Consider the following 26,126-nt stretch of genomic DNA (forward strand, 5'->3'; position numbering starts at 1 on the left):
AATAAAATAGAAGATAGTGAAGGCATCGATAAATTTCTTAAGTCATATAATCTGCCCAGATTGAGTCAGGAGGATATAGACAACCTAAACAGACCAATATCAATTGAGGAAATAGAAGAAACCATCAAAAGATTACCATCTAAGAAAAGCCCAGGACCGGACGGGTATACAGCAGAGTTTTACAAAACCTTTAAAGAGGAACTAATACCAATACTTTTCAAGCTATTTCAGGAAATAGAAAAAGAGGGAGAACTACCAAATTCATTCTATGAGGCTAACATCACCCTGATTCCGAAACCAGACAAAAACACTTCAAAGAAAGAAAACTACAGACCAATATCTCTAATGAACCTAGATGCAAAAATCCTCAATAAAATTCTGGCGAATCGGATACAAAAACATATCAAAAAAATTGTGCACCATGATCAAGTAGGATTCATCCCTGGTATGCAAGGTTGGTTCAATATACGGAAATCAATAAATGTTATTCACCACATCAATAGACTTAAAAATAAGAACCATATGATCATCTCGATAGATGCAGAAAAAGCATTCGACAAAGTACAGCATCCCTTTATGTTCAAAACTCTTGAAAAACTAGGGATAACAGGAACATACCTCAACATTGTAAAAGCAATTTATGCTAAGCCTCAGGCTAGCATCATTCCGAATGGAGAAAAATTGAAGGCATTCCCTCTAAGATCTGGAACAAGACAGGGATGCCCTCTTTCACCACTTCTGTTCAACATAGTTCTCGAAACACTGGCCAGAGCAATTAGACAGACGAAAGAAATTAAAGGCATAAAAATAGGAAAAGAAGAACTTAAATTATCACTATTTGCAGATGACATGATTCTATACCTAGCAGACCCAAAAGGGTCTACAAAGAAACTATTAGAGCTAATAAATGAATTCAGCAAAATGGCCGGATATAAAACCAACACGCATAAATCAAAGGCATTCCTGTATATCAGCGACAAATCCTCTGAAATGGAAACGAGGACAACCACGCCGTTCACAATATCCTCAAAAAGAATAAAATACTTGGGAATCAACCTAACAAAAGAGGTGAAAGACTTATACAATGAAAACTACAGAACCCTAAAAAGAGAAATTGAAGAAGACCTTAGAAGATGGAAAAACATACCCTGTTCATGGATAGGCAGAACTAACATCATCAAAATGGTGATATTACCAAAAGTTCCCTATAGGTTCAATGCAATGCCAATCAAAATCCCAACGGCATTTCTTGTAGAAATGGAGAAAGCAATCATGAAATTCATATGGAAGAATAAAAGACCCAGAATAGCAAAAACAATACTAAGCAGGAAGTGTGAATCAGGTGGTATAGCGATTCCAGATCTCAAACTATACTACAGAGCAATAGTAACAAAAACAGCATGGTACTGGTACCAAAACAGGCGGGTGGACCAATGGTACAGAATAGAGGACACAGAAACCAACCCACAAAGCTACAACTTTCTTATATTTGATAAAGGGGCTAAAAGCATGCAATGGAGGAAGGATAGCATCTTCAACAAATGGTGCTGGGAAAACTGGAAATCCATATGCAACAAAATGAATCTGAATCCCTTTCTCTCGCCAAGCACAAAAGTTAACTCAAAATGGATCAAGGAGCTTGATATCAAATCAGAGACACGGCATCTGATAGAAGAAAAAGTTGGCTACGACCTACATGCTGTGGGGTCGGGCTCCAAATTCCTCAATAGGACACCCATAGCACAAGAGTTAACATCTAGAATCAACAAATGGGACTTACTTAAACTAAAAAGTTTTTTCTCAGCAAAAGAAACAATAAGAGAGGTAAATAGGAAGCCTACATCATGGGAACAAATCTTTACTCCACACACTTCAGATAGAGCCCTAATATCCAGAATATATAAAGAACTCAGAAAATTAGACAATAAGATAATAACCCAATCAACAAATGGGCCAAGGACTTGAATAGACACTTCTCAGAGGAGGACATACAATCAATCAATAAGTACATGAAAAAATGCTCACCATCTCTAGCAATCAGAGAAATGCAAATCAAAACCACCCTAAGATACCATCTCACTCCAGTAAGATTGGCAGCCATTATGAAGTCGAACAACAATAAGTGCTGGCGAGGTTGTGGGGAAAAGGGTACACTTGTACATTGTTGGTGGGACTGCAAATTGGTGCAGCCAATTTGGAAAGCGGTATGGAGATTTCTTGGAAAGCTGGGAATGGAACCACCATTTGACCCAGCCATTCCCCTTCTCGGTCTATTCCCTAAAGACCTAAAAAGAGCATGCTACAGGGACACTGTTGCATCGATGTTCATAGCAACACAATTCACAGTAGCAAGACTGTGGAATCAACCTAGATGCCCTTCAATAGACGAATGGATAAAAAAAATGTGGCATTTATACACAATGGAGTATTACTCTGCAGTAAAAAATGACAGAATCATAGAATTTGGTGGGAAATGGATGGCATTAGAGCAGATTATGCTAAGCAAAGCTAGCCAAGCCCTAAAAAACAAATGCCAAATGTCTCCTTTGATATAAGGAGAGTAACTAAGAACAGACTAGGGAAGAAGAGCACGAGAAGAAGACCAACATTAAACAAGGATGAGAGGTGGGAGGGAAAGGGAGAGAGAAGGGAAATTGCATGGAAATGGAAGGAGACCCTCAGGGTTATACAAAATTACATACAAGAGGAAGTGAGGGGAAAGGGAAAAACAGTACAAGGGGGAGGAATGAATTACAGTAGTGGGGGTAGAGAGAGAAGAGGGGAGGGGAGGGGAGGGGAGGGGGGATAGTAGTGGATAGGAAAGGCAGCAGAATACAACAGACATGAGTTTATCAATATGTAAAGCAATGAAGTGTAACTGATGTGATTCTGCAAGCTGTATTCGGGGTAAAATGGGAGTTCATAACCCGCTTGAATCAAAATGTGAAATATGATATGTCAAGAACTATGTAATGTTTTGAACAACCGACATTAAAAAAATAAATTAAAAAAAATAAAAAATAAAAAAATAAAAAGCCCTCCATTAAAAAAAAAAAAGATGAAACATGAAAAGAAAAATGTAAAAGTCTTGATCATTGTTACATTGGTTATACGTCTGCATCCATCCATTTTCTGTTGCTATAACAAAACACCTGATATTCGGTAATTTTTTAAGAATAGGAGCTTATTTGACTTGTGGTTCTGAAGGTTGGGAAATCTAGGAGGTTGGCACGAGCATCCACTCAGCATCTGGGGAGGGCCTTATAACATGGCACAGGGTGTCCCATGACAGAGCATGGCTTGTGCTAGCTCAAGTCTCTCTTTTATTATAAAGGTACAAATTTCATCACTAGAGCCACATCTCTGTGATCTCATCTAATCCTAATTATTTCCCAAAAGACTCACTTCCAAATACCATTAAGATATGACTTTGCAGTTTCAATAAATACTTAAAACATGGTAGACACATTCAAAACAGCTATGTTGAAATAATATTCTGGATATATTGAGTGTGTTAGATTTCTGTCACTGTGCCAAAATGCCTGAGAAAATCAACTTACAATAAGGAAGGTTGGTTTTGGCTCACAGTTTCAGAGGTTGATGTCCATGGTCTCTTGGCTCCATTGTTTGGGGGCCTGTGGGAGGCCCATTGTGGTGGGAACATATGGTAAAACAAGGCTGCACTCCCCATGGTAGCCAGGAAGTAAAAAGAAAGGAGGCCAGAGTCCCAGTGTCTCTTCCAAGGGCACACCCCCAATGACCTAACTTCCTCCCTCAAGGCCCCACCCCCAAGGTTCCACCATCTCCCCACAGGGCCATCAGCTGGGAATCACGCCTTTGGGAGACATTGAATATTCAAACCAAGAAATTGAGTGAAATAAAATATATCAACCTATTATTTATCAATGATAAGACACATTATTAACATATTATTAAAATTGCTTTCAGCGTTTAAAACGTGGTTACTAAAATATCAAATCATATATGTGACTTACTGTATTTCTATTGGACAGTGTTTGCATTGTAAACTCCCTTTAAAATTTCGGAGATCCCAACACCCAGACCAATTACACCCAAATCTCCAGGGTCGGATCCAAGCTAGTTAGGTCCAGTGTCCAGGCAAGGCTGAAGAGCAATATCAGCCTTATCTAAGAAATGATCATAAAAATAAAATGTTGGTCCCCACCCAGACGTACTGAACCAGTCACTCTGAGACCGGGGATTAGCAATCTGTCTTTTACAAACCCTTCGGTCCACAGCTCAGCAAACTTGTTATTGGATAGAGAGAGTCAGTCAGATTTTCATCATGGTGACAAAAACACCTGAGCAGAACAACTTAAAGGAGAAAAAAAATGTATTTTGAGGTCATGGTTTCAGAGGTTCAGTTGATGGTTGGCACATTCCACCATGCTGGGTCCAAGGTGAGGCAGAACATCATGGTGATGGGCGTGGCAGAGGAAAGCCAGTCACCTCCTTGGCAGTTGGGAAGCACAGAGAGATGGGATAAAGCCAGGGAGACAAGATGTAACCTCCAAGGGTACAGTCCCAGGGACCCACCTCCTGGAGCCATGCCCCACCTGCCTATAATGACCACCCAGCACCGTGGTCCTTTCAAGTTATTAATCCATCAAATGGATTAATCCACTGATGAGTTTACAGGTCTGATAGTCTTATCATTTCACCTCTGAAGCAGTCCTCCATTAACACAGGAGCTTTGGGGGACACCTCTTATCCAAACCATAACAAGATGATAGTCAATATTTCAAGCTTCGCAGATCATGTGGTCTCTGTGGCAGCTGCTCGACTCTGTCCCTCAGGTTGAAAGTCACCACAGACGAGATGAAAATGGATGGGTACAACTATCCAAAAAGACTAAAACCATGGCACTGAAATTGAAATATCAGGCGTTTCTCATACAGTGAAATGCTAGTTTTCTTTTGATTTTTTTTTAACCATTTCAAAGTGCAAAATAAAAATCATTCTCAGCATCTGGCTACTCACAGACAGGTATGGGACAGGGTTCGGCCTACAGGCTGGAGCTTGCCAATCCCTGTTAAATTCTTGAGAACCACTACCATAAGGTAGGTCAGAATTCCAGACTTACCGCCCAAATCACTGGTGCTTAAGATAGTAAATATTTGACCCAAAGTTCAACATAAATTGAGATCCAAGTTACTTAGGAAGATGTAACATCTTAGCTTTTTATTCTTGACCAGTGCCCACAAATTAGATTTGATGCCAAGGGGACCTAACAGGAAGAGAGTGAGAATGGTGGTTACGAAGGAGAAGGAGCAGAGAGAGTGAGGGTTTCCTTTCCGCCCACAGCTGCCATCCACAGGCTGGGAACAGAAGCCCTTCTTTCTGGAAGGGCATTTAATTTCAGGAACCTCAGCTCTTCAGTGGGAGTAAACATAATTCTTTCTTGAGCAAATGAAAACTAAATAAGAAAAGATATGCCTGTGCCTGGTCCATTGGAAGTCATGGCAACCAGTCTCTCTGGGCTTCCCCCCCTATCTCAAGGGAACCAAATCATTTGGGGGACTCACAAGGCTGCTCAGCGTGGTTCTCCCACAGGAACAAGGTGGATGTAGGAATTCTGGCTCCTGGAGAAGCCAGGGAGGCAGACAGCTTATCGCCTCTCACTCTGGTCAGCATCCCAGGATTTCCTGACCAGTGACTGTTCCTGTTCTGCTCCTTGCCTCCGGTTAAGGTCAGCCTCTGAAGTTCTCCTTTTCTGCTGGGGACTTGACTTCCTCCCAGAATAAACGCCCATGAGAACGTTTGCTCCCTTTTAAGGCAGTGTGACACCATCCACAGAGGTCCACAACCACAACCCCACAAGACTCCCCCACAACTGCCTCTCCAAGGAAATTCCCCCAAAGTCTAGGTCCGCCATCACTACCCCACACCACAAAAGAGACCCCCACAGCCCTGCCTCTCCTGAAACTGAGTCACGGTCACTTCAGCCTCTTTCAGTGTTTGATTTATTAAGAGTTAAACCCACCTTGATGTCTATTCTCAGTGGAGCTCCTTCTGTTCAACAAGTTTCTCAGAATATCCCACCTCAGGAAGATGAAAGCGAAGCAAGAAGTTAAGCAGAGCAAAAAAAAAAAAAAAAAAAAAAAGTGTAAGATTCATTGTTGACCCTGAAACTAAAGTGTCCACCTGAAGCAGGAACAATCCCCCGCCCATGACATGCTCCACCTAAATTCTAAAAAATGGCGAGAAATTATTCAAAGGAAGTTGGTGGCTCGTGTTTTAGTTGCCTAAAGTATATGAAGTAAGGCCAGGAACAAGATTCTCAGCTGGAAATGAACCTTCAGGTCTAAATGAAGGGCCAGATTGAGGCCATAAAGTAAACAGAATTGCTGAAGAGACACATCTACTGTTAAACCTGGTTCTGGCCAAACCTCTGTGGATTCTGGCCAGGGCAGATCAACTTGGGTGAGGTGGTGTTGGTTTCACAGCACCATGTAAGTAATCACCTTCCAAAAATAATTCACGTATCATTTTATGGCTGGACTTGTGGATATCAACTGTATCCAACTGCAATAGTTTGGATGTTGACTGTCCCCCAAAGCCACATGTATCACAGGCTTAGTCTTCAGGTTGATGCCATGGAACTTTTAGAAAGTAGGGTCCTATAGGAGGTCCTTAGATCATTGAAATTTGACCTTAAAGGAGATTATGGGACCTTAGTCCCTTCCTCTCTCTCTCTCTTTCTCTTCTGCTGTGTGGTCAGGAAGTAAAATGGTTTTCTCTACCACACCCTTCTGCCATGATGTGTTACCAAAACAATGAGCCAATGGATCGTGAATTGGATCCTCCAAAATTATCAGCCAAAATAACCTTTTCTCTTTATAAGTTGATTATCTCGGTTATTTGTTACAGTGATGCAAAACTGACTAACACACCAACCTACTGCCAAAACCAACTGAAAACAGAAGTCTTGGCAGAGCAAAATAAATAAATCCCGTGTGTGTGCATGTGTGTATACACTGAGCACAGGTGATCACAAACTAGGGATCTGTAGCTCAAGGATTCTTTTTTTGGAAATGTTAACACCTATAATTGGCATGGTGCAGTACAGTGAAATGCAGATACAACTTAATGATGTCAGAATTCAGAGAGAGGCAGAAGTCAGTGATGCCCAGAGGAACTGCTGTCTCATGGTGCCCCTGGCCCTGTGCAGAAACAAATTGTATGAGCCAAATCTATTACAAAATATACACAACAAATATAGGCATTCCTCACCTTATGTACTGTGTAAGCAACAGGGGAAAATTGGGTTTGGACTTGACTTTAAATGCATTAATTTTAAAAGCTTGTAACTTAAAAAAAATACTACAGTGACACCTCTTGCAAATGGAAGAATTCTTCAGTCTAGGAATTGATTGCTCCCTGGTTTATCTTTTGTGTAAATCTGAACTTTCCCACTTTAAGTGTTTTTCCAAAAGTGGAGACTACATCATAATTAAATGAATTTCAATATACAGCAGAGGAGATCTCCTGGGAGCTATCTTTAAATTCTGGCATGATATTGCCCATAAGGCAAATATTATCCCCTGACAGCCACTAAGGGATTTGACTCCAATAGGAACTGATTTTACGTATACAAATTAGTGAAAGTTGTAACTACAGGGGCCACTAGTGTTGGCTCCCTGTCCTCTCTTTCTGTTAGCCAGGGTCTCTCCTTCTGGTCCAGATTTTTACTGCATGCCTGTACCTGATGATCCCCTGAGGGTCACTAACTGCAGAGCCTTTTCCATCTCATTGCCTGTAATTATTCAGAACTCAGTCTTGACAGTTCTTTTCTCTCTAGATGACAACTCAGATTTCAACAGCTGGATTTCTGGGCTCTCCCTATTTCTGTGTCAATGGGTTCCTTTCCATAGGTCTATGAAGGATGGAAATGCAATCTGTTGGTTGCCTTGATTTGGAAAATTTCCCATGAATACTTTCTGCAAAATGCCTTATATCCTGCATGACTATTGTAGAGGACAGGGGACAGCAACCTTCCAGGCAGGCGCTACCTTGAAAAGCACTGATTTATGCTGATGTCCTGACAACACCCTTAAGGCATGCCCAGAGACGTGGTACCACTACCCTACTTTGGGCCTCATTATTCAGTTGTTTAATGCTCACTACACACACATTAGCAAATGCAAGCCTTGGGAATTCGGCTATTGATTTCTGCCATACCAGAAGGGGATTAAGAGGCTTTATCTGAATCCTCAATTTTAAATACATCACCTCTTTCTACCTATTTGCTCATCTGTGATGTGTGGGCCATATTTTGGACCACCTGCTTCTGTAAACTCCTTTGCCACCTGCCTTTGCCCTGGTGATCCCTTTCCTTTATTCTTGGTTTTTCCCAATCCCACCTCTGGGTCCTGTTATTCAGCAGCAAATGCACATAACCCAAATGACAAGGTATCTTGGTTCCTCCTCCTTGAATGAATCTATGGCTCCCCGGAGGGAGTGGAGGTTCTGTGACATGTGGGACATCATTCCATCTCTCCTGCCATCATCATCCATACTCTCATTTTACGGTTGCAAGGGGAATGTCACCAAAACCAATAGAATGGAAGAAATTTTCTGCCCCCTGCCTCATCACACTGCAGTGTTGTCATTGGGTGGTAGGATCCTTAGTCCCACCCCTATGATTCTCAAAACTGAGCACTCATCAGCGTCACTGGGAAGATGTGCTCCACTGCACATTACTGGACCATGCCCAGAGTTCCCAACTCAGTACATCTGGACAGAAGCCGGAGCATCTGCATGTCTTCCAAGTCTCCAGGTGAAGTTGATGATGCAGGTCCGGGACCTCACTTTGAGAAACACCAGCCTAGTGGATAACACAAGGTTTGAAGACAGAAGAAAGCTGGACTCAACTGTTATTTAGCCACTTATGTGACTTCAGGCAAATTACTTAACGTCTGTGTGCCTCGGTGTCCTTGTTGTACAAAAATGAAAACATTTGCGACCTCATGGGACAATAACGAGGATAAAATTGGATAATGTACTTAAGCCCTCTGAACGGTGTTTGGCAGAATAAGCATTCCATGAGCAATCGATGGTCACTACTTTGTGCAGCTAATGGCAGATTTCTCCAGCGAAGACTTTGAGCCCCTCAAGTCGTCATCAATCTCAGAGTGGAAGTGTGCATTTTAACGAGGCTCCTGGAGAGGCAGGGGAGACTTTGAGGCTTAGACATTGAAGAACTTTATCCTGGAGAGTACCAGAAAGAGGACTTTGGTCCCATCCTGCATATTCCCCTGTGGTCCACAATGTGAAGTCTTCCTGGCTTTCTTGCACCTCTTGGGGAGACAGTCCCTCTTGCATTCCTCCTGGAATTGCAAATGTGAAGCAGCATCTCCTCCCCTCCAGCCCTTTCTTGTCTTCATGTTTTATTCCTTTTCTGCAGACATCAAGCGGCTGCACATTTCCTGCTTGTGATTACCAGGCAAAACCACTGCTGTTGCAAATTCATGGAGAATCAACAAAAACAATGATTTGCTTATTGAATCAGCAGAAAACTCCAACTCTTGAACAGCAAAAGCCAGACCCAGACATAATGACCATAATGATTTGCCATATCTCTGGTCAAGTAAAAGAGGACTCTTTCTTAGAGCTAAACAGAATAAAAGGAAATATAGGGGCTCTTAAGGAATCCGACAGTTCTGGGTGCTTTTCCTCCATTCTCAGTCAAGTGCATTTATAAATGAGCCAATAACGTTGAAATTGTCCTTTGTTGTTCTGTTGTTGAGTCTAGCTTATTAAGAGTAATGTTGACCTCAGCCCAGAAGCAATTTTAATTTTCTAATTCCAGCTTCTTTACAAGTTTTTAGCTTGTTATGAAATTCCAGAAATCAAACCCAGGGACTCATATGCTTTCATGCAATAATCATTTAGGAAGCTAATTAAGAGAGACAACTCATAGCTCCCACATACAAGGAGCAATCTGACCTTGCAGTTCCTGGTATTTGCATCTTAACAAACTAAACATCCCAAGAGCTCTGGTATGCATGGACCTTCAGAGCCCTCCTGTCTGAGAAATGTGGTCCTCTGCCAAGCTTATTTAGCGAGCCCAATCATGTTACTCTTTCCTTAGGCTCACTGCTGGTTTCTGCAAATCAAGTCAAATCCTCCTCTTCTCTTTCCTCCTATCACCATCTTCTTCATCTCCATGTCTGAGAATTCAATCAGCCCACCAATTTACAAATTGTATTTTGAGTGTCATATTAAGTGTTTGTTGGCAGAAATAGGTTGGTAGGAGGAAAGAACAACAACCTTGAATTTTCACTTACTGCCTGAAGTTATGTATCTCTCAGAGGAAACTCAGGCAACAAAAATAAGCAGGGCTTGCAGGAAGAAGAAAAAATTGAAAACAAGTCATTTCACCTTCTCCCCCTCCACCGCCTCTCATCTGTGACTTAATGATTGGCAGTGTCCAGTGCAGTAGGGGCTGGCCACCTGTGGGGGTTGAGCACTTGGGGCACATGATCCAAAGTGAGCTGTGCTCTACGTGTAGAACCAACACTGGATTTTGAAGACTTGTATCAAAAAGGAAAGTATGAAAAAAACATAAATATCTCATTAATTCTTATATTAGTTCCATGCTGAAATGGTAGCTACTTAGTAATTCAATTAAACAAAATGCATCATCAAATTAATATCATTAGTCTTCTTTGCCTTTTAAAATATAAATATATATAGAAACTATACATATAGAAAATTTAAAAATTATATTTGTGGCTCACATTATATCTGTTAGTGTTGACCCAGGATGATAGCCACAAGTCACAGGTGGCTGTTTAAATAATTTATATTTAAGTTAAATTTAAAATTCAGCTCATCTATCACACTATCTGTATTTCAAGCTCTTATTAGCCCCATGTGGCTAGTGGCTACCATAACCGATGAGGCAGACACAGAACATTTCTGTCCTTGTGGAATGTTCTATTGGACAGATCTGACGTAATAGTTTCATACTGTTCTAGATTACTTTTAACAGTCTACCCTGAACTCATTAATTTGAGTTTATATTGGAAATTTTTCTCCCTGGCCCAACCCAAACCCAAATAATTTCTTTACTGCTTAACTCCTAGATTGTGTTTGTGTTGTGATTCTGAAGGGCCCTCTGTAGGAAGCACAAATTCAAACAAAGCAACCACTCATGGCCTCATTCTCAGGCTGATTGCCTGGACCCTCCTCTCTTAATTAGAGATCACTGTATTAGTTTCCTGTTGCTGCTGTAACAAGTTACACAAAGTTAGCAATTTGCAATTTATAACACTAACATATTATCTTACAGTCTGGATGTCAGAAATCTAAAATCAAAGTGTTAATGAGACCATGTTTGTGCTGGAGGCTTCAGGGGAGAATCTGTTTCCTTGCCTTTTTTTGGTTTCTGTGGGCTACCTGCACTCCTTGGCTCATAGTCACATCTCCCCACTGCTCTCATTTCCACGTGGCTCCTTTTTTGGATTCCCTGCATCCCTTTTATAGACCCCCTTTGATTAGGCTGGTCCACCCAGGTAACCCAGGATAATCTCTCCCTCTCAAAATCCTTAATTTAATTATATCTACAAAGTCCCTGCTGCCATGTATGTTGACACAGTCACAGCTTCTGGGGATAAGGATGTGGACTTCTTTGGGGGACCATTTAATAGTGTGCATAACTCCCACCCCTTAGCTGACTTCTGCATACCATGTGAAGAGGCCAAATAACTGTGCATAACCCAAGGAAACCACAAACTCTACATGTTTTCCACTAAAATGCCCTCACAGAAGTCAAACAACTCTGAGAACTTTGGAGATAATACACTTGCTCATGTGCCTGAGATTCCGGAAAGCTTCCACCTGCTGTGTCCCTCACCCAGAGGAGAAAGTATTTGGCTAGAAGTCAATAACATAACCCATGTGTTATAACCATTCCTAGTTGAAAACCAGCTTATTAATAGGGAGAGAAACCAGCACAGGCAATGAACACATCTCTGAATCACTGGAGAGGAAAAAGTGGAGAAGCATAAACAAACCAATTCTAGGAAGATTCTCACTTTATAATTTTATAGACAATCCATTACAAGTTTGCAGTGCATGTTTTCAAGTTGTCAATACCATTAAAGGTCTCTAAGTAGTGAAATGCCATCAAGATCTCACGAGCCCTGCAGAATGCACAGGGAAAGATATCAAAGTAGCATTGGCCCAGGCTGAGCTAAAATAATTCATGTAGAGGAAAGGTAACCAAAACTCTCATTATAGTTTTGTGCCTTAAAGTGTATTTGGGATCCCAAAAAGGATCACAGCAAGTATACCCAAAACACAATGACCCTACACCCAGCCAAAGGAGCCAAACAAAATGCTGAATCCAAGAAATATTTGGATGTAAAATTGAACAATTTCTTATTACTGAGCTCCCAGTAGCAACAGGAATTATCTTCCCAATACATATGCCAAGAAATCAAAAAGTTTTCAAATCCAGTTTGTTGGAGTTCAGTTTATCCATTGTAAGTTGTACCACACTAGGCCACTATTTAATGACAGTAAAATTCCATCTAAAATAATGAAAAACTGGACTCATTCCAATTGCAAGGAAAAAATAAGAGACCCAGAATAACTAAAGCAATCCTTAGCAAGAAGAGTGAAGCAGGTGGCATCACTATACCAGACCTTAAACTGTACTACAGAGCAATAGTAATGAAAAGAGCATGGTATTGCCACCAAAATTGACTTGTAGACCAATGGTACAGAATAGAGGACACAGAGACTAACCCACATACAGTTATCTTATATTTGACTAAGGCACCCAAAATATACATTGGAGAAAAGATAGGCTCTTCAACAAATGGTGCTGGGAAAATTGGAAATCCATATGCAACAAAATGAAATTAAACCCCTGTCTCTCACCATGTACAAAATTCAGCTCAAAATAGATTAAGGACCTAGGAATTAAACCAGAGACACTGTGTCTATTAGAAGAAAAAGTAGGCCCAAATCTCCATCATGTTGGATGAGGCCCCAACTTTGATAGCATAAGAATTAGTAAACAAAGACGAATGGGGGGAGAGAAAGGGAGAGAGAAGGGAAAGCATATGGAAATGGTAGGAGACCTTCAATGATATACAAAAGTATAAGAGGTTATGAGGGGCAAGGGGGAGGGGGAAAAAGGGAGAGAACTGAACAACAGCAGAGGAGGCAGAGAGGGAAGATGGGAGGGGAGGGGAGGGGGGATAGTAGGAGATAGGAAAGGTAGCAGAATACAATAGTCACTAATATGCCATTATGTAAAAATGTGAGTATATAACAGATGTGATTCTGCAATCTGTATTTGGGGTAGAAATGGGAGTTCAAAACCCAATTGAGTCAAATATATGAAAGATGATATATCATGAGCTCTGTAATGTTCTGAACAATCAATAAAAAAAGAATTAATATCAAGAATCAACAAATGGGATGGATTCAAACTAAAAAGCTTCTTCTCAGCAAAAGAAACAATCAGTGAGGTGAATAGAGAGCCTACTAATTCGGAACAAATTCTTACATCAGGTAGAGCACTAATCTCTAGAATTTATAAAGAACTCAAAAATCTTAACACCAAAAAAATAAATAACCCCATCAATAAATGGGCCAAGGAACTGAACAGACACTTCTCATAAGAAGATATACAATCAATCAACAAATATATGAAAAAAAAATGTTCATCATCTCTAGCAATTAGAGAAATGCAAATCAAAACTACTCTGAGATTTCATCTCACTCCAGTCAGAATGGCAGCTATTAAGAGTACAAACAACAATAAGTGTTGACAAGGATGTAGGTAAAAAGACACACTCATACACTGCTGGTGGGACTGCAAATTGGTGCCACCAATATGGAAAGCAGTATGGAGATTCCTTGTAAAACTGGGAATGGAATCACCATTTGTCCCAGCTATCCCACTCCTTGGTCTATACCCAAAGGACTTAAAAACAGCATTCTACAGGGACACAGCCACATCAATGTTTATTGCAGCACAATTCACAATAGCTAAACTGTGGAACAAACCTAGATGGCCTTCAGTAGATGAATGGATAAAGAAAATGTGATGTATATACACAATGGAATATTATTCAGCATTTAAAGATTATAAAATCATGGCATTTTCAGGTAAATGGATGGAGCTGGAGAATATAATGCTAAGTGAAATTGGCCAGTCCCCAAAAAAACAAATTCCAAATGATTTCTCTGATTTAAGGATGCTGATTTATAATATGCTGTGGGGGGTGGGTGGATTAAATGAACTCTAGATAGGGCAAAGGGGAAAAGGGGAGGGAGAGAAAGGGAGGGGAATAGGAGTAGGAAAGATGGTAGAATGTGATGATCATCATTACCCTAAGTACATGTATGAAGACATGAATGGTGTGACTCTACTTTTTGTACAACAAGAGACATGAAAAATTGGGCTCTATATGTGTAATATGAATTGTAATGCATTCTGTTGTCATATATAACAAATTAAAATTAAAAACTAAAAGATGGCAGGAGATTCTCTAGAAATGCATTTCTAAGAATCTTAAATTATGTTCACTCTATTCTGTACCCAAAACTATAGTTCCTATGCACATATATTTTGCTAAAAATTGTTGAGTTTCACATTTTAAGATTTTATACCTATTTGCATAATTTGATGTTTTGTTTATTTGTTCAAGTCACTAGCAGGTTCACTTTACACGAAAACTACTATCATCTTTTGAAATGGTAAATATAATTATATTTTGAAATTATTTCTATTGAGACATCAGGTTTGTTCATCTTTATGGGTTACACTGTGGTAATGCAATACATGCATACAATGTGTAATAATCAAACCATCATAATAAATATTTTCATCTCTTCAAAAAAAAAGAATGAAAAAGACACTCAGAGAGACTGACTTGCCCCTCCCCCTTCCTCTAATTCCTCTTTTCTTAAACTTTCTGGCTTCCTCTTCTGCCCCTAATTCTGTTCTTCTGTGCACAACTGTGGTCTTCACATCTTTACCATAGCCCCCTCCCCCATTCAACCTCTGTATTTCCCCATAGTGTGAGTTTCACATAATTCACAGGGACCATCCAGGGCATGAAAACTTCCTTCCTGAATTTTAGCACAAAAGTCAAGGAAGAAACAGGTTCCATGACATTCTAGGTAGTTTCTAGACTAGGTAGCGCAATTATCCAAAAAAAAAGTCCAAATGTTTTAGCAGCTAAGTTTCTTGGGCCACCACTAGCTCATACATAGCCTTGGTACACATTAAGACAAGAGGTACTGTCTTAGTTTGTTTTCTATTATTATAAGTGAATACCTGACAGTAGGCAATTTATAAAGAAAAAAATGGTTTATTTTTGCTAACAGTTCTGGATGCTGGGAAATCCAAGGCTGGGTGGTTCATCTGGTGAGGGCTTCATGCTGCTTTATAACCTGGCAGAAAGGGGAAGGGAAAGGGCAAGAAGGTGCATACAGAGACAGGAGACAAAAGGCAAAATCCACTTTCATGATAACTAACCAAGTTCCTAGAGAGCAAGGACTCACTCCCATGAAATGGCATTAATTTCTTCCTGAGGACAGATGCTTCAGGATCCAATACCTCTTAAAAGTCCCACTGTCTCTCAAACCATGTTACTGGTGACCAGGCCCCAACACGAGTTTTGGTGAAGACAGACGTTCCATATTCTAACCGTAACAGGCAGCTCCCTCCAGGAAGTGTTCTTCATTTGGGTTCTGCCACAGTCTGGCTGGGCACACAATAACCGGGAGGTCACGAGCCACTTGTAGGTTCAAAACAGGAACTACTTTATTGCCAGAACCCCACGGGAACTCTCCAGAACTCCACGGAAACGCCGCAAGAACCAACGGGAACTCAACGGGAACTCAATGGGAACTCCTAGAGAACTCAACGGGAACTCCGCAAGAACTCAAAAGTAGCGGGCACCCTAGGTAGCAGGAGCCGCCTTTTTGCTGGACAGCAGGGGTTTACATACACAACTGAATACACACCTTGCTTCAATTCAGCATCATCCAGTTACAGCAATCAGTCATTATCTTAATAATTATACACAACCCAACTCAATTATCATCATCTCAATGGCTGGCTGGCGTTACTTCTCAACCACTCCTTCCGGCAAAATGCCAGGCGCCATCCTGACCTGGCTGTGGCTCTCAACATCGTTCCTCACCAAGCAAAGATGGAAACAAGGCCTTGGAGATGGGCCACGTCTTGGGACATGATGCCAGGAAGCAGGAATGAGGGGCAGCAGGAGGGAAAGCCAGGAGGGCTGCACCAATGTGGGGAGCTCAGGCTCCATACCACTGGGACCCTTGGGGCATTGCAGTGGGAACCTCCGAATTGTCCTTCTCAGGGTCAGAAGGCACCTACGTCAAGAACTTCCTGCAGGAGTTAATCTCCTACACTTCCAGGTTGCTCTCCATGGCAGTTCTGAAGCAGAGACAGGTGCAGAGATAACAGGTCTTTGACCTGAAGTAACATCAGAGGATACACCCTGCCTCCCACCAAGCCACAGATATACACTGAAGGGATTTTCCCTGAGGATCTGTGGCACAGGACACCAAAACCACCTGCCTGTGGGACCCAGCCTAGTCCTGGGTTGCAAAGAGGACCTGGCTTGGATTTCTGCCCGCCCTCCACCAGGCACTCTCTGTGAAACCATATAGGGAGGATCTGCAGGATCTCTGCTGAGAAAAGGCATAACTGCATCCAGTTATGCCCCAGTGAGACTTGGGGATGGGGGTACTTTTCCAGGTGGGACAAAATGGTCCAGAATTGCATGAGGCCCAAATCAAAACCAAAAAGAAAAAAAAAAGAAAAGAGGCCTAAAAGCTCACAAAGCTGCCAAATAGGACACTAAATAAAATAATGAAAAATTATGAGTGAACTTGAGTTAAGCCTGGAGCTACCTGCCCACATGGCCCAGAATCCACTGAATCCCTGAGGAAGCCTCCAGTCTTTGGGGCCTGCTTGACCTATTGACAGCCTCATCCACAGAAGGTACTCTTGTAAGCCGGCCCCAGGCAAGTTCATCATTTTCTTAAACAGGTACTTGAACCAACAAGCTCTGCATCATCAGGAGACAGGAAACACCAGGCCCTGGAATGTCCAAGACTCAGGGAACAGAGGTGCAGCTCAGGGAGGAGCAGGATAACTATGCTGGGCCTGTGCCATCGTTCAGATTTCAGACTCAGGAGATACCCAGAGGCAGGGAGAGGAAAAGGATGATATTTAGAGCTCATTAAAATGAAGCAACACATTCCCTCCCTCCCACTCCAAGGATGATGCACTTGGCCAGCCTGGAACATTCTCCTACTTCCCTCTTCACCCCATCACCACCCTGTGGCCAGAGCTCGCTCCCGCTGTGCTCCTGCAGGACATGGCTGTGTCCTCCCAGCTCAACAGACCTCCCCAGTGCAGGCATCTCTTCCAGATGGGATTTCTTGTCCTTTGACATATAGACCCGGAAGTGGGATGGCTGGATTACCTTTTGAGGCACATGGATTCTGTCCTCCATAATGGTTGTACTAATTTACATCCCCACCAACAGTGTGCGCAGTTCCTTTTCCTCCAAAAAGTATCACTACACTCACGATGTGGGAGCCTCAACAGATGAATGGACAAAGACAATACAGTCTATATGCTCAGTGGAATACTACCACCCATGTCACTGCAACAACTTGAATGAACATGGAGGACAGGATGCTAAGTGACGTGAGTCAGACATGGAAAGAAAAATACTGCAGGAATTCACTCACATGTGGAATAAAAAAAAAAAAATCCCCAAATTTGTCAACTCAAGGTAGAAGGATTTTCTAGGAATGAAGGAGTAAAGGAAGAGGGGAAGATGTTGGTTTTCCACTATAGGATCAGTTTGGGGGTCTAATGCACAGCATGGTAACTATAGTTCATGCTATTGCATTGTTTACTGGAAATTTGTTGATAGAGTAGATCCCAAATGTTCTCTCTCTCTCTCTTTCTCTCTCTTGCTCTCTCTCTCTCTCTCACACACACACACACACACATTTTTAAATGTATAATAAGTGAGGGAATGAATGTTTTTGTTAGCCCTGCTGTGTGCCTCAAGTACATCCATCACTCAATTTAGCAAGTGGCTGGTGGAGATGGCCTCCCTGTCCATCACCTTACTCTAACTAGGTGGTAGGAAAAAAGTCCAAAATGCTGAGTGAATAAATAAATGAGAACTGGGGGTCAGAGGTCAGCGGTAGAGCATGTGCTTAGCAATGCTCAAGGTCCTGGGTTCCATATATATATATAAATTTGTTCTGGATAGACTAAGTGACTGGGAATCATACATTGTTACCCTATGGATTTTTACATTGTTAATCTCCTAATAATGCTTGCATATTGGTGGCATCTTTATAATAAATGTGCAGGACTGGAGGACATTCCAGTAAGGTCCTAGGAAGAGCTGGGAGTAGGAAGAAGGCTGCCTGCAGAGCGGATGCACTCAGCAAGCCCTTCCACACCAGCCTCTGCACTGGGGCCTTTTATTTCCAAAATTTAAAAATTAATGTTCAAGGCTGGGGAAGCAGTTCAGTGGTAGAGAATACACCCAGGCCCAGCATGTGCAAGGGCAGATTCTGTGCACACACACACACACACACACACACACACACACACAAATGATGAACACAATAAAAATGAAAGGAAATGAAAGAAAATAAAATATATAAATCAACTTCCTATTTCCAAAAGAAAAAAAAAGCTGATTTTTCAGAACTGCTTCCATGCGTTCAAAACCAGGGGGTTGAATTTCTTGCACATTAAAAACTGATAAGAGATTTCAAATGAAGGAAAGGAAGAAATGGGTGCAAATACACTGGGGACCTTTTTATAGTACTGGAGTGTGAGAATGTTAATTAAAGGAATCTCAGAATCAGAGAGGATCTGAGAAAGGAAGGAGTGAAGACTTAATTTTAGGTGTTGTTTCATCAGGTTTAAGGGGAAAAAAAAGCAGTTCATGAGCTACTTGCAACTCTTCTCAGGAACTTCATGGGCCTCCGAAAAGCTCCAGTTGAGACCAATTTAATAAAAATCTCTCACCCCAGTGAAGGACCTGTTAATAGTGAAGAGCACAAATTAGCAAATCCTGGGGCATTAAATGAGCAGTGCACAACCTGAGACACCATTCAAATGGTGTTCTTCAAAGAGCCCTACTCAAACAGTTTTCAAAACAGAAGATAAGAACTTAACTGTTGTGCACGCTGGCTGGACCAGGAAGTTCCAAAACCTGGCCTAACCGTGTATTTCAGCACCCACCAAGTGAATTAATAATAATTCAACTAATGACTGTGTTCCTACCCTCAGGGGGGCATTCTGCTCAGAGGTTACATACCTGGTCTCCACAGGTCTTCGTGCCCTCCAGGGAGTCATTCCTATTTGTATTTTGCAAATGCAGAAGCTGAGTACAGATGATTCAGCCAATTACCCACTTTACTTGGCTGAATACTGAGTAGGAGAGCTGGATCTTGAACCTTCTGTCTGCTACCCGAGGTCAAGTTGCTTTCACTGTGTCACCAAAGAGCAGACAAAAGAGCAGGAGGTGAGCATAAAAGGAGCCCAAGGGAATCCAGGACTAGCACACCCCATCCTCATTCTGGACTCTGCTCTGGAGCCACACTGTGTCCCCAGCCCTGACGACCAGCAGGAGTGATTTCCAATGGCTCATGGCCATAGAAGTCATACCCTCAGATGGAGGGCCACAGAGGCCCATTCAACTAAAACACAGGAGAAATTCTTGCAAGTATATCTAGGAGTCACAGTCACAGACAGGAGCAGCTCTGGAGAGTGGAGAGTGGAGAGTGGAAATAAAATGATCTCTCACCAGAGCAGATCGGGCAGGGGTCTCTTTGTCCCTCAGCTCTGATGGTCCTGGCAGGGACCACCATATCCATTAGGAAGAAGATAATTTTTTAAAAGAACTAATGTGCTGGTAGCTGAACTGGGCCACTATATTGCCCACCAGCTAGGGGCACTTGTGTGTGCACTCAGGTTATGCAAAGCACCAACATTACAAATGGATCCTAATAGGCAGCCCCTCCAGACCCTGTGCGCATAGGTACAATGCCCTTCTATCTGGATGACTCTTCATACAATTAACTTTTTGTATAACATGTTACTTCATCCCCAATTACACTGGAAGGTCCTTACGGATCGGATCTGGAACTTTGACTGCAGTTTCCAAGAAAAGTCTTGCTTCTATCCAGAACCAAATACAGCCATGTGTCACATAATGACATCTCAGTCAATGATGGACTGCACCTTCAACCGTGATCTACAAGATGATGTGACCTAGTGGTGTCATGGATGTCTTGTTTGTGTAGTACACGGTGATATTCATACACCAATGAAATCAGCAAACTATATGCTTCTCAGAACGTGCCTCCATTATTTAGCAACACAGAACTGTAGAAGTTTTCTTTTAAAAATGACTAGATCTGGACACGTGGAGCAGTGAAATAGGACTGTCTGACACCCACCACACATGCATGCTCTCCTTGCAAGTACCAGGAATTGCCAAAGGGAGGAAGGTATGTTGAGGACATGGGCATTTAACAGAAGCCAAAATCCATTCTAGGGAACAGGTTTGTTTGTTAGAAATTGAGGTCTCTGGTTGCCCTTTAGAGGCATTTTTAAAGGGGTACTTGCCCTCATGTCCCCAATACCATTCAATTTGAGTCATGATGTACCAGCCATGATGCCCCTGGTCCAAAGGCCTTTGGAACAGGGACAGTTTGATCTGTTTCCAAGTATTTACTAAGCAGCTGTGAAAGCCAGGTTCTGTGACAGGCAGGAAGTCACTCTGTCATGAAAAGAGTTTAGATCCTAACATCATTAATAACCCAATAAGTGCTTATTTACGCCCTCACCTGTCCCCCACTATCATCACCAGACTTGGGTGCCCTGAATGACTCATTCCCGAGTCCATCCCTCATGTGCCAGCCCCTCCCAGGCCCTGATTCTTCCAACAGACAGGGAGTCACAGCAGAGGGAGCGAGAACGAAGTCGAGTGTCAGACCCATGTCCCAATTCTGGCTCTACTCATCAATCGCCTCATTTGATGACCATACACTGAACCTGCTGAATGTCAGACACTGCAGAGCAGCAGGCCAGAGTCCTAGTCTGACAGAGGGAAAAGCCCTGGGAACAAAGGTTCCAATCCTGGTGGCCAGTGGTTTAAATGGCTCCCATCCTGTTCTTGTCTGCTGTTCTCCTAGCACCCTGCACAGTCCCGACCTATGCTGGATGGATGTTCAGTGGTGTCCACGAATAAGCAAACATATTCATAGCAAGCGTTTCTTGAGGGCTCACTGTGCCAGGTGCGTTATGAAAGTCACGTGCATTAACTCATGCGATGCTCACAAGCACCCTCAGAGGGGACGTTGTGATAACCTACCTGCTCAACTTGTAGTCTGACCCCAGAGTCTGTGCAGTGAGCCATTATAATATGCTAAGTTCAGGCAGCTGGCAAATCACAGAGGAGGCAGTAATCCTTTAAGGACACGGGCAAGGTCTTGTCCTTCCTGCTGATTTCAATACTGACGTGGATGTGACCACCCAGCACTGTGATGTCTCCATTTCTTCACCTCCTTACCTCCAACAACCATTTCCAGCTTCTGTCTCAACCATCATCTCTCATGCCAACCCTGGGTGTTGTCATAGTCTGCAAAAATGTTCCACTTCCAAACTCTCAGTGCAGGATTCTGCCTCCCAGTTTCTTTGTACCCTTCCAGCTCGCAAGTCCTGGGACCTTATTGCAATAATGGTGATACCACCCAACCACTCTGTTTTCACTAGTAAGTGCCTTCTCCTGCCTTCATTCCCTTCCCTACTCTCCTGAGATTCCGTGGTCTATTATTTTAATCTTTCCTTTGCATCTGTCTCCAATAGACTTGACTTTCTCTATCACTGTCATCCAGCCAAACTACAACATTTTTTAAATGTTTTTTGGTACACAAATGGAGCACAACTGTTCATTTCTCTGGTTGTATACGATACAGTCACACCATTCATGCATTAATACATGTACATAGAGTAATAATGTCTGTCTCATTACACCATCTTTCTCACCCTTATGGCCCAATCCCCTCTGCCTAATCCAAAGTTTCTCCATTCTTCCCTTGTCACCCATCCATTATGGATCAGCATCCACATATTAGAGAAAACATTTGGTCTTTGTTTGGGGGGGATTGGCTTATTTCACTTAGCATGATATTCTCCGACTCCATCCATTTACCTGCAAATGCCACAATTTCATTCTTCTTTAGGGTTGAATAATATTCTATTGTGTATGTGTGTGTGTGTGTGTGTGTGTGTGTGTGTGTGTGTTTGTGTATAACCATTTCTTTATTCATTTATCTATTGAAGGGCATCTAGGTTGGTACCACAGTTTAGCTGTTGTGAATTGAGCTCCTATAAACATTGACGTGGTTGCATCATTATAGTTTGCTGATTTTTAAGTCCTTTGGGTATAGACCAAGGAGTGAGATAGTTGAGTCAAATGGTGGTTCCATTCCAAGTTTTCTGAGGAATCTCCATACTGCTTTCCAGAGTGGTTGCACCAATTTGTGGTCCACCAGCAATGTATGAGTGTACCTTTTTCCCCACATTCTTGCCAACACTTATTGTTGTTTGTACTCTTAATAGCTGTCATTCTGACTGGAGTGAGATGAAATCTTAGTTTTGATTTGCATTTCTTTAAATGCTAGAGATGTTGAACATTTTGTCATATATTAGTTGGTCTATTATATGTCTTCTTCTGTGAAGTGTCTGCCCAGTTCCTTAGCCCATTGATTGACTGGGTTATTGTGTGTGTGTGTGTGTGTGTTTGTGTGTGTGTGTGTGTGTGTGTGAAGTTTTTTGGGTTCTTTATATATCCTAGAGATTAGTGCTCTATCTGATGTGCATGTGGTAAAGATTTTCTCCCATTCTGTAGGCTGCCTCTTCACGTCAAACTACAATACAACCATCAACTACATCAGAATTGTTGAATGTTTCTGAGAAAAAAATATACATCTGGGATGACAGGGGTATCTGAATTCATGGCCACAGACCTCAAAAAACAAAAAAGGCCCTCAACAACACTAGCACTGCCTCAAGCCATTTTCTTCCCCACTGTCCATCATGGATAGTATAAACCCGCTTTTGCTCCTCAACACACCACAGACCCCACCCTCCACTTCCCCCTATCTGTCTGCACATGACCTTCATCAAAAATGAAAGGAATCAGACAGGAGCCCCGCCTGCCCGTCGCCTAGTGGCTGACCCATAAATACCTATGCTGACCCCATTCTGCTCCCTTTCCCTCCTACACTATGGGAGTAACGTTGTGCTTCTCTCAAAAGCAAATCCTTCCTTTTCCGCCTTCTTAAACCCTCATTCCTCCATTTACTCCCTCTCTTCTGTGTGTCCACTCTTCTTCTTTCAACAGGATTCTTCCCTTCCCAAGAGGACTGTGGTGCCGCCGCTGCACACGTCATGAATAAGAAACCAGTCACCCTCCTCACATCCTCCCTGAGAGCACTCATTTCCCCTGCTTTCCTGTACTGCAAAACTCCAGATCCCTCACCGCCATCCCTCTCTAAACCCACCCCACCTGGGCATTCTCCTCTTCAGTGCTTTTGTCAATGTCACCAAATGATGTCCAGGTTGCCAAAGCCAGTGCACAATTCTGTCCTCACTTTACTCAAACTCTGAGAGGTGGCATCCAACACAGTTGGTCTCACCTCTTGTTTGAAAAACACTCACCTCTGGCTTCTTTGATGACCTTCCCTTCCATCGCGGGTCCCTTGGTCTCTTTGATCAACTTCTACACTCAACCTCCGAGAGTCGAAGGGCTTCTGGGGTGCTTCTAGCCTCTCCCCTTCTCTGCCTGTTGATCTTGTCCCCTGGAGCTAGGGTCTTATCCTGTCCCATGGCTTTATCCCCCCTGCACGTAAATGACTCCAGTATCTATAGTTCCATTCCTACCACTTCCCCAGACTCCTGATACATACATCCAACTGCTTTCAAAGACCATTACACACACACACACACACACACACACACACACACACACACGTACACAAACACACGTGGCTTTTCCTTCCCAAGTTCCCCCATATCAATAAATGGCACCCCCACCAGCCCCAAGTCCCCCCGACCCTCACTCTTCCTGTCCACTCATCAGTGAATCCTGTCTCCGAGTTTGGCCACGATTCTCTAGTGTTTCCTGGCCTCCACCACCTGCACCTCCACCCTTCACAACCTTTCCCTCCTCTCGGCCACGGGGGGCCTCCCTTTCTGCCTCTCCCCTCCATTCTCCATACAGCAAAACACAAAGAGAGTGTTTTCATTTGACTTTTTAATACCTTTCCCACTGCCTCTGGAGTGAAATCCAAACTTCCTTCTGCATCCTCAACATGCTGAGATATCTGTCTCCCTCTGTTTTTCCAGGGTCTTTTCAACCTGGTCCCTCTTGCTCACTGTGCTCCAGCAAATCTATCTCCCAATTTCCCACATCAGGACCTTTATCCTTATTCTATTGCCCTAAAATTCTCTTCTCCCAGCTCTATTAGTTGGTTATTAGCCTCCTCTTGGTTTCTTTTGTTTGTTGTCTTGCTTTTTGGTGCTGGGGATCAAACATAGGGTCTCACATATGCTAGGCAAGGGCTCTGACACTGAGCTAAAGGCCCATAGCTCAAGTGTCACCTCCATAGAGATGGCTTCCTTGACCAGTCACAGCCTATCAAACACAGAATCTCCCGGTTCCTAGTTCTTGTAAATAGGTACCAAGGGGGATTTTAATTCCTCCTAACCCTATGAAGTGGTCCCTTTTATTCACATTATCAGTCCAGTCTTAAAACAAGAAAACTGAGTCTGCCCAGTGTGGTGGCACCAACCTTGAATCCCAAAGGCTCCAGAGGCAAGAGGATCTCAAGTTCAAAGCCAGACTCAGAAACTTAGCAAGGCCCTAAGCAACTTAGTGAGACCCTGTCTCTAAATAAAATATAAAAACAGGCTGGGGAGGTGGCTCCATGGTTAAGCACCCTTGGATTCAATCCTCAGTTCAAAAACAACAAAACAAAATCTGAGTCCAAAGAAAAAAATGACTATCAGAGGCCAAACAGAAAGACAGGAGATGGTCTCAGTCTGGAACCCCTCACAGCCCACTCCAGGGGCCTCTTCACCCCACCTTTCACATCACCTGCATGTTGCTTTTCAACACTTTTAATAGTATGGATATCATCTTGTTCAGTTATTTCTGCAATGTGAGCCTCCTCATTAGAATATAAGCAACGTGAGGACAGAGACCATCACTGGATCCCCAGGGTCTCCCACATACTTGACAAATAGTTGGTGCCTAAATGCATAACTAAATCAAGAGCAGAAACTTAAAACGCTTACGTGGATGGCTGCCCTGGGATTGTCACACCTACCATGGTCCACATCTGTGTGACCACTAACGATGAGCAGATCATTCTTGTGTCGAGGGGTTGAATAATGTCACCTGTGCTGTGTCTATTTTTCAGAGCAAGTTTACTCCGCGGGTCCTGTTGATAATTCTAGTTTTGATGTTCCCGAGGTAAGTCTGAGTTTTCCGTCTTACGTTGTTACTTAATTATCATATTGAACATGTCGTGAAGATGGAGACAGAAGTAGAAGAAGAGGGGGGAGAAAGGAAGAGGAGGAGGAGGAAAAGCAAGGAATTAAACAGTTTGAGATTTTTCCATAGGCCATCACTAAGAAAACCCTTTCTCAATAAAGCTGTGACTCTATAGTGGACACTTAGAAGTGTTCAATGCATGGCTTTGCCCTTTTGGATGTTCATTTGATGTGTCATTGAAACTTTAGGGATTTTCCAGGCACAAACCCCACTAAGAAGGATGCTGGAGTCTTGTGCACAGGATTGCCAAGGTCTATGGGGCTCCATATGGCTACACTGATTGGGGTGTGGGGAAGGCACCACGCACAGACTGGCAGTTCAGAGAAAGGAAGATGCATGAAACCACAAAGGCTTAAATGTCCCCCTTGTAACTATTATCCATGGGCTGTGTCTTAGTTCATTTTCTGTTGCTATAACTGAATGTCACAGACT

The 26,126-nt window shown here is 42.6% G+C and overlaps 1 protein-coding gene across 2 annotated transcripts in view; it reads left to right on the forward strand.

Moving 5' to 3' along the window:
• LOC144257329 (lymphocyte antigen 86-like) overlaps window positions 1–26,126 on the forward strand; it is a 66,883-nt gene that overhangs the window by 35,401 nt on the left and 5,356 nt on the right. For both annotated transcript variants that reach the window (XM_077803567.1, XM_077803568.1), the window contains exon 4: window positions 25,561–25,613. In XM_077803567.1, the coding sequence (XP_077659693.1) occupies window positions 25,561–25,613 (53 nt within the window). The remainder of the gene's footprint in view (window positions 1–25,560; window positions 25,614–26,126) is intronic.

This window comes from Urocitellus parryii, chromosome 10 (genome assembly GCF_045843805.1).
Source record: "Urocitellus parryii isolate mUroPar1 chromosome 10, mUroPar1.hap1, whole genome shotgun sequence".
In the NCBI taxonomy this organism is placed as follows: domain Eukaryota; kingdom Metazoa; phylum Chordata; class Mammalia; order Rodentia; family Sciuridae; genus Urocitellus; species Urocitellus parryii.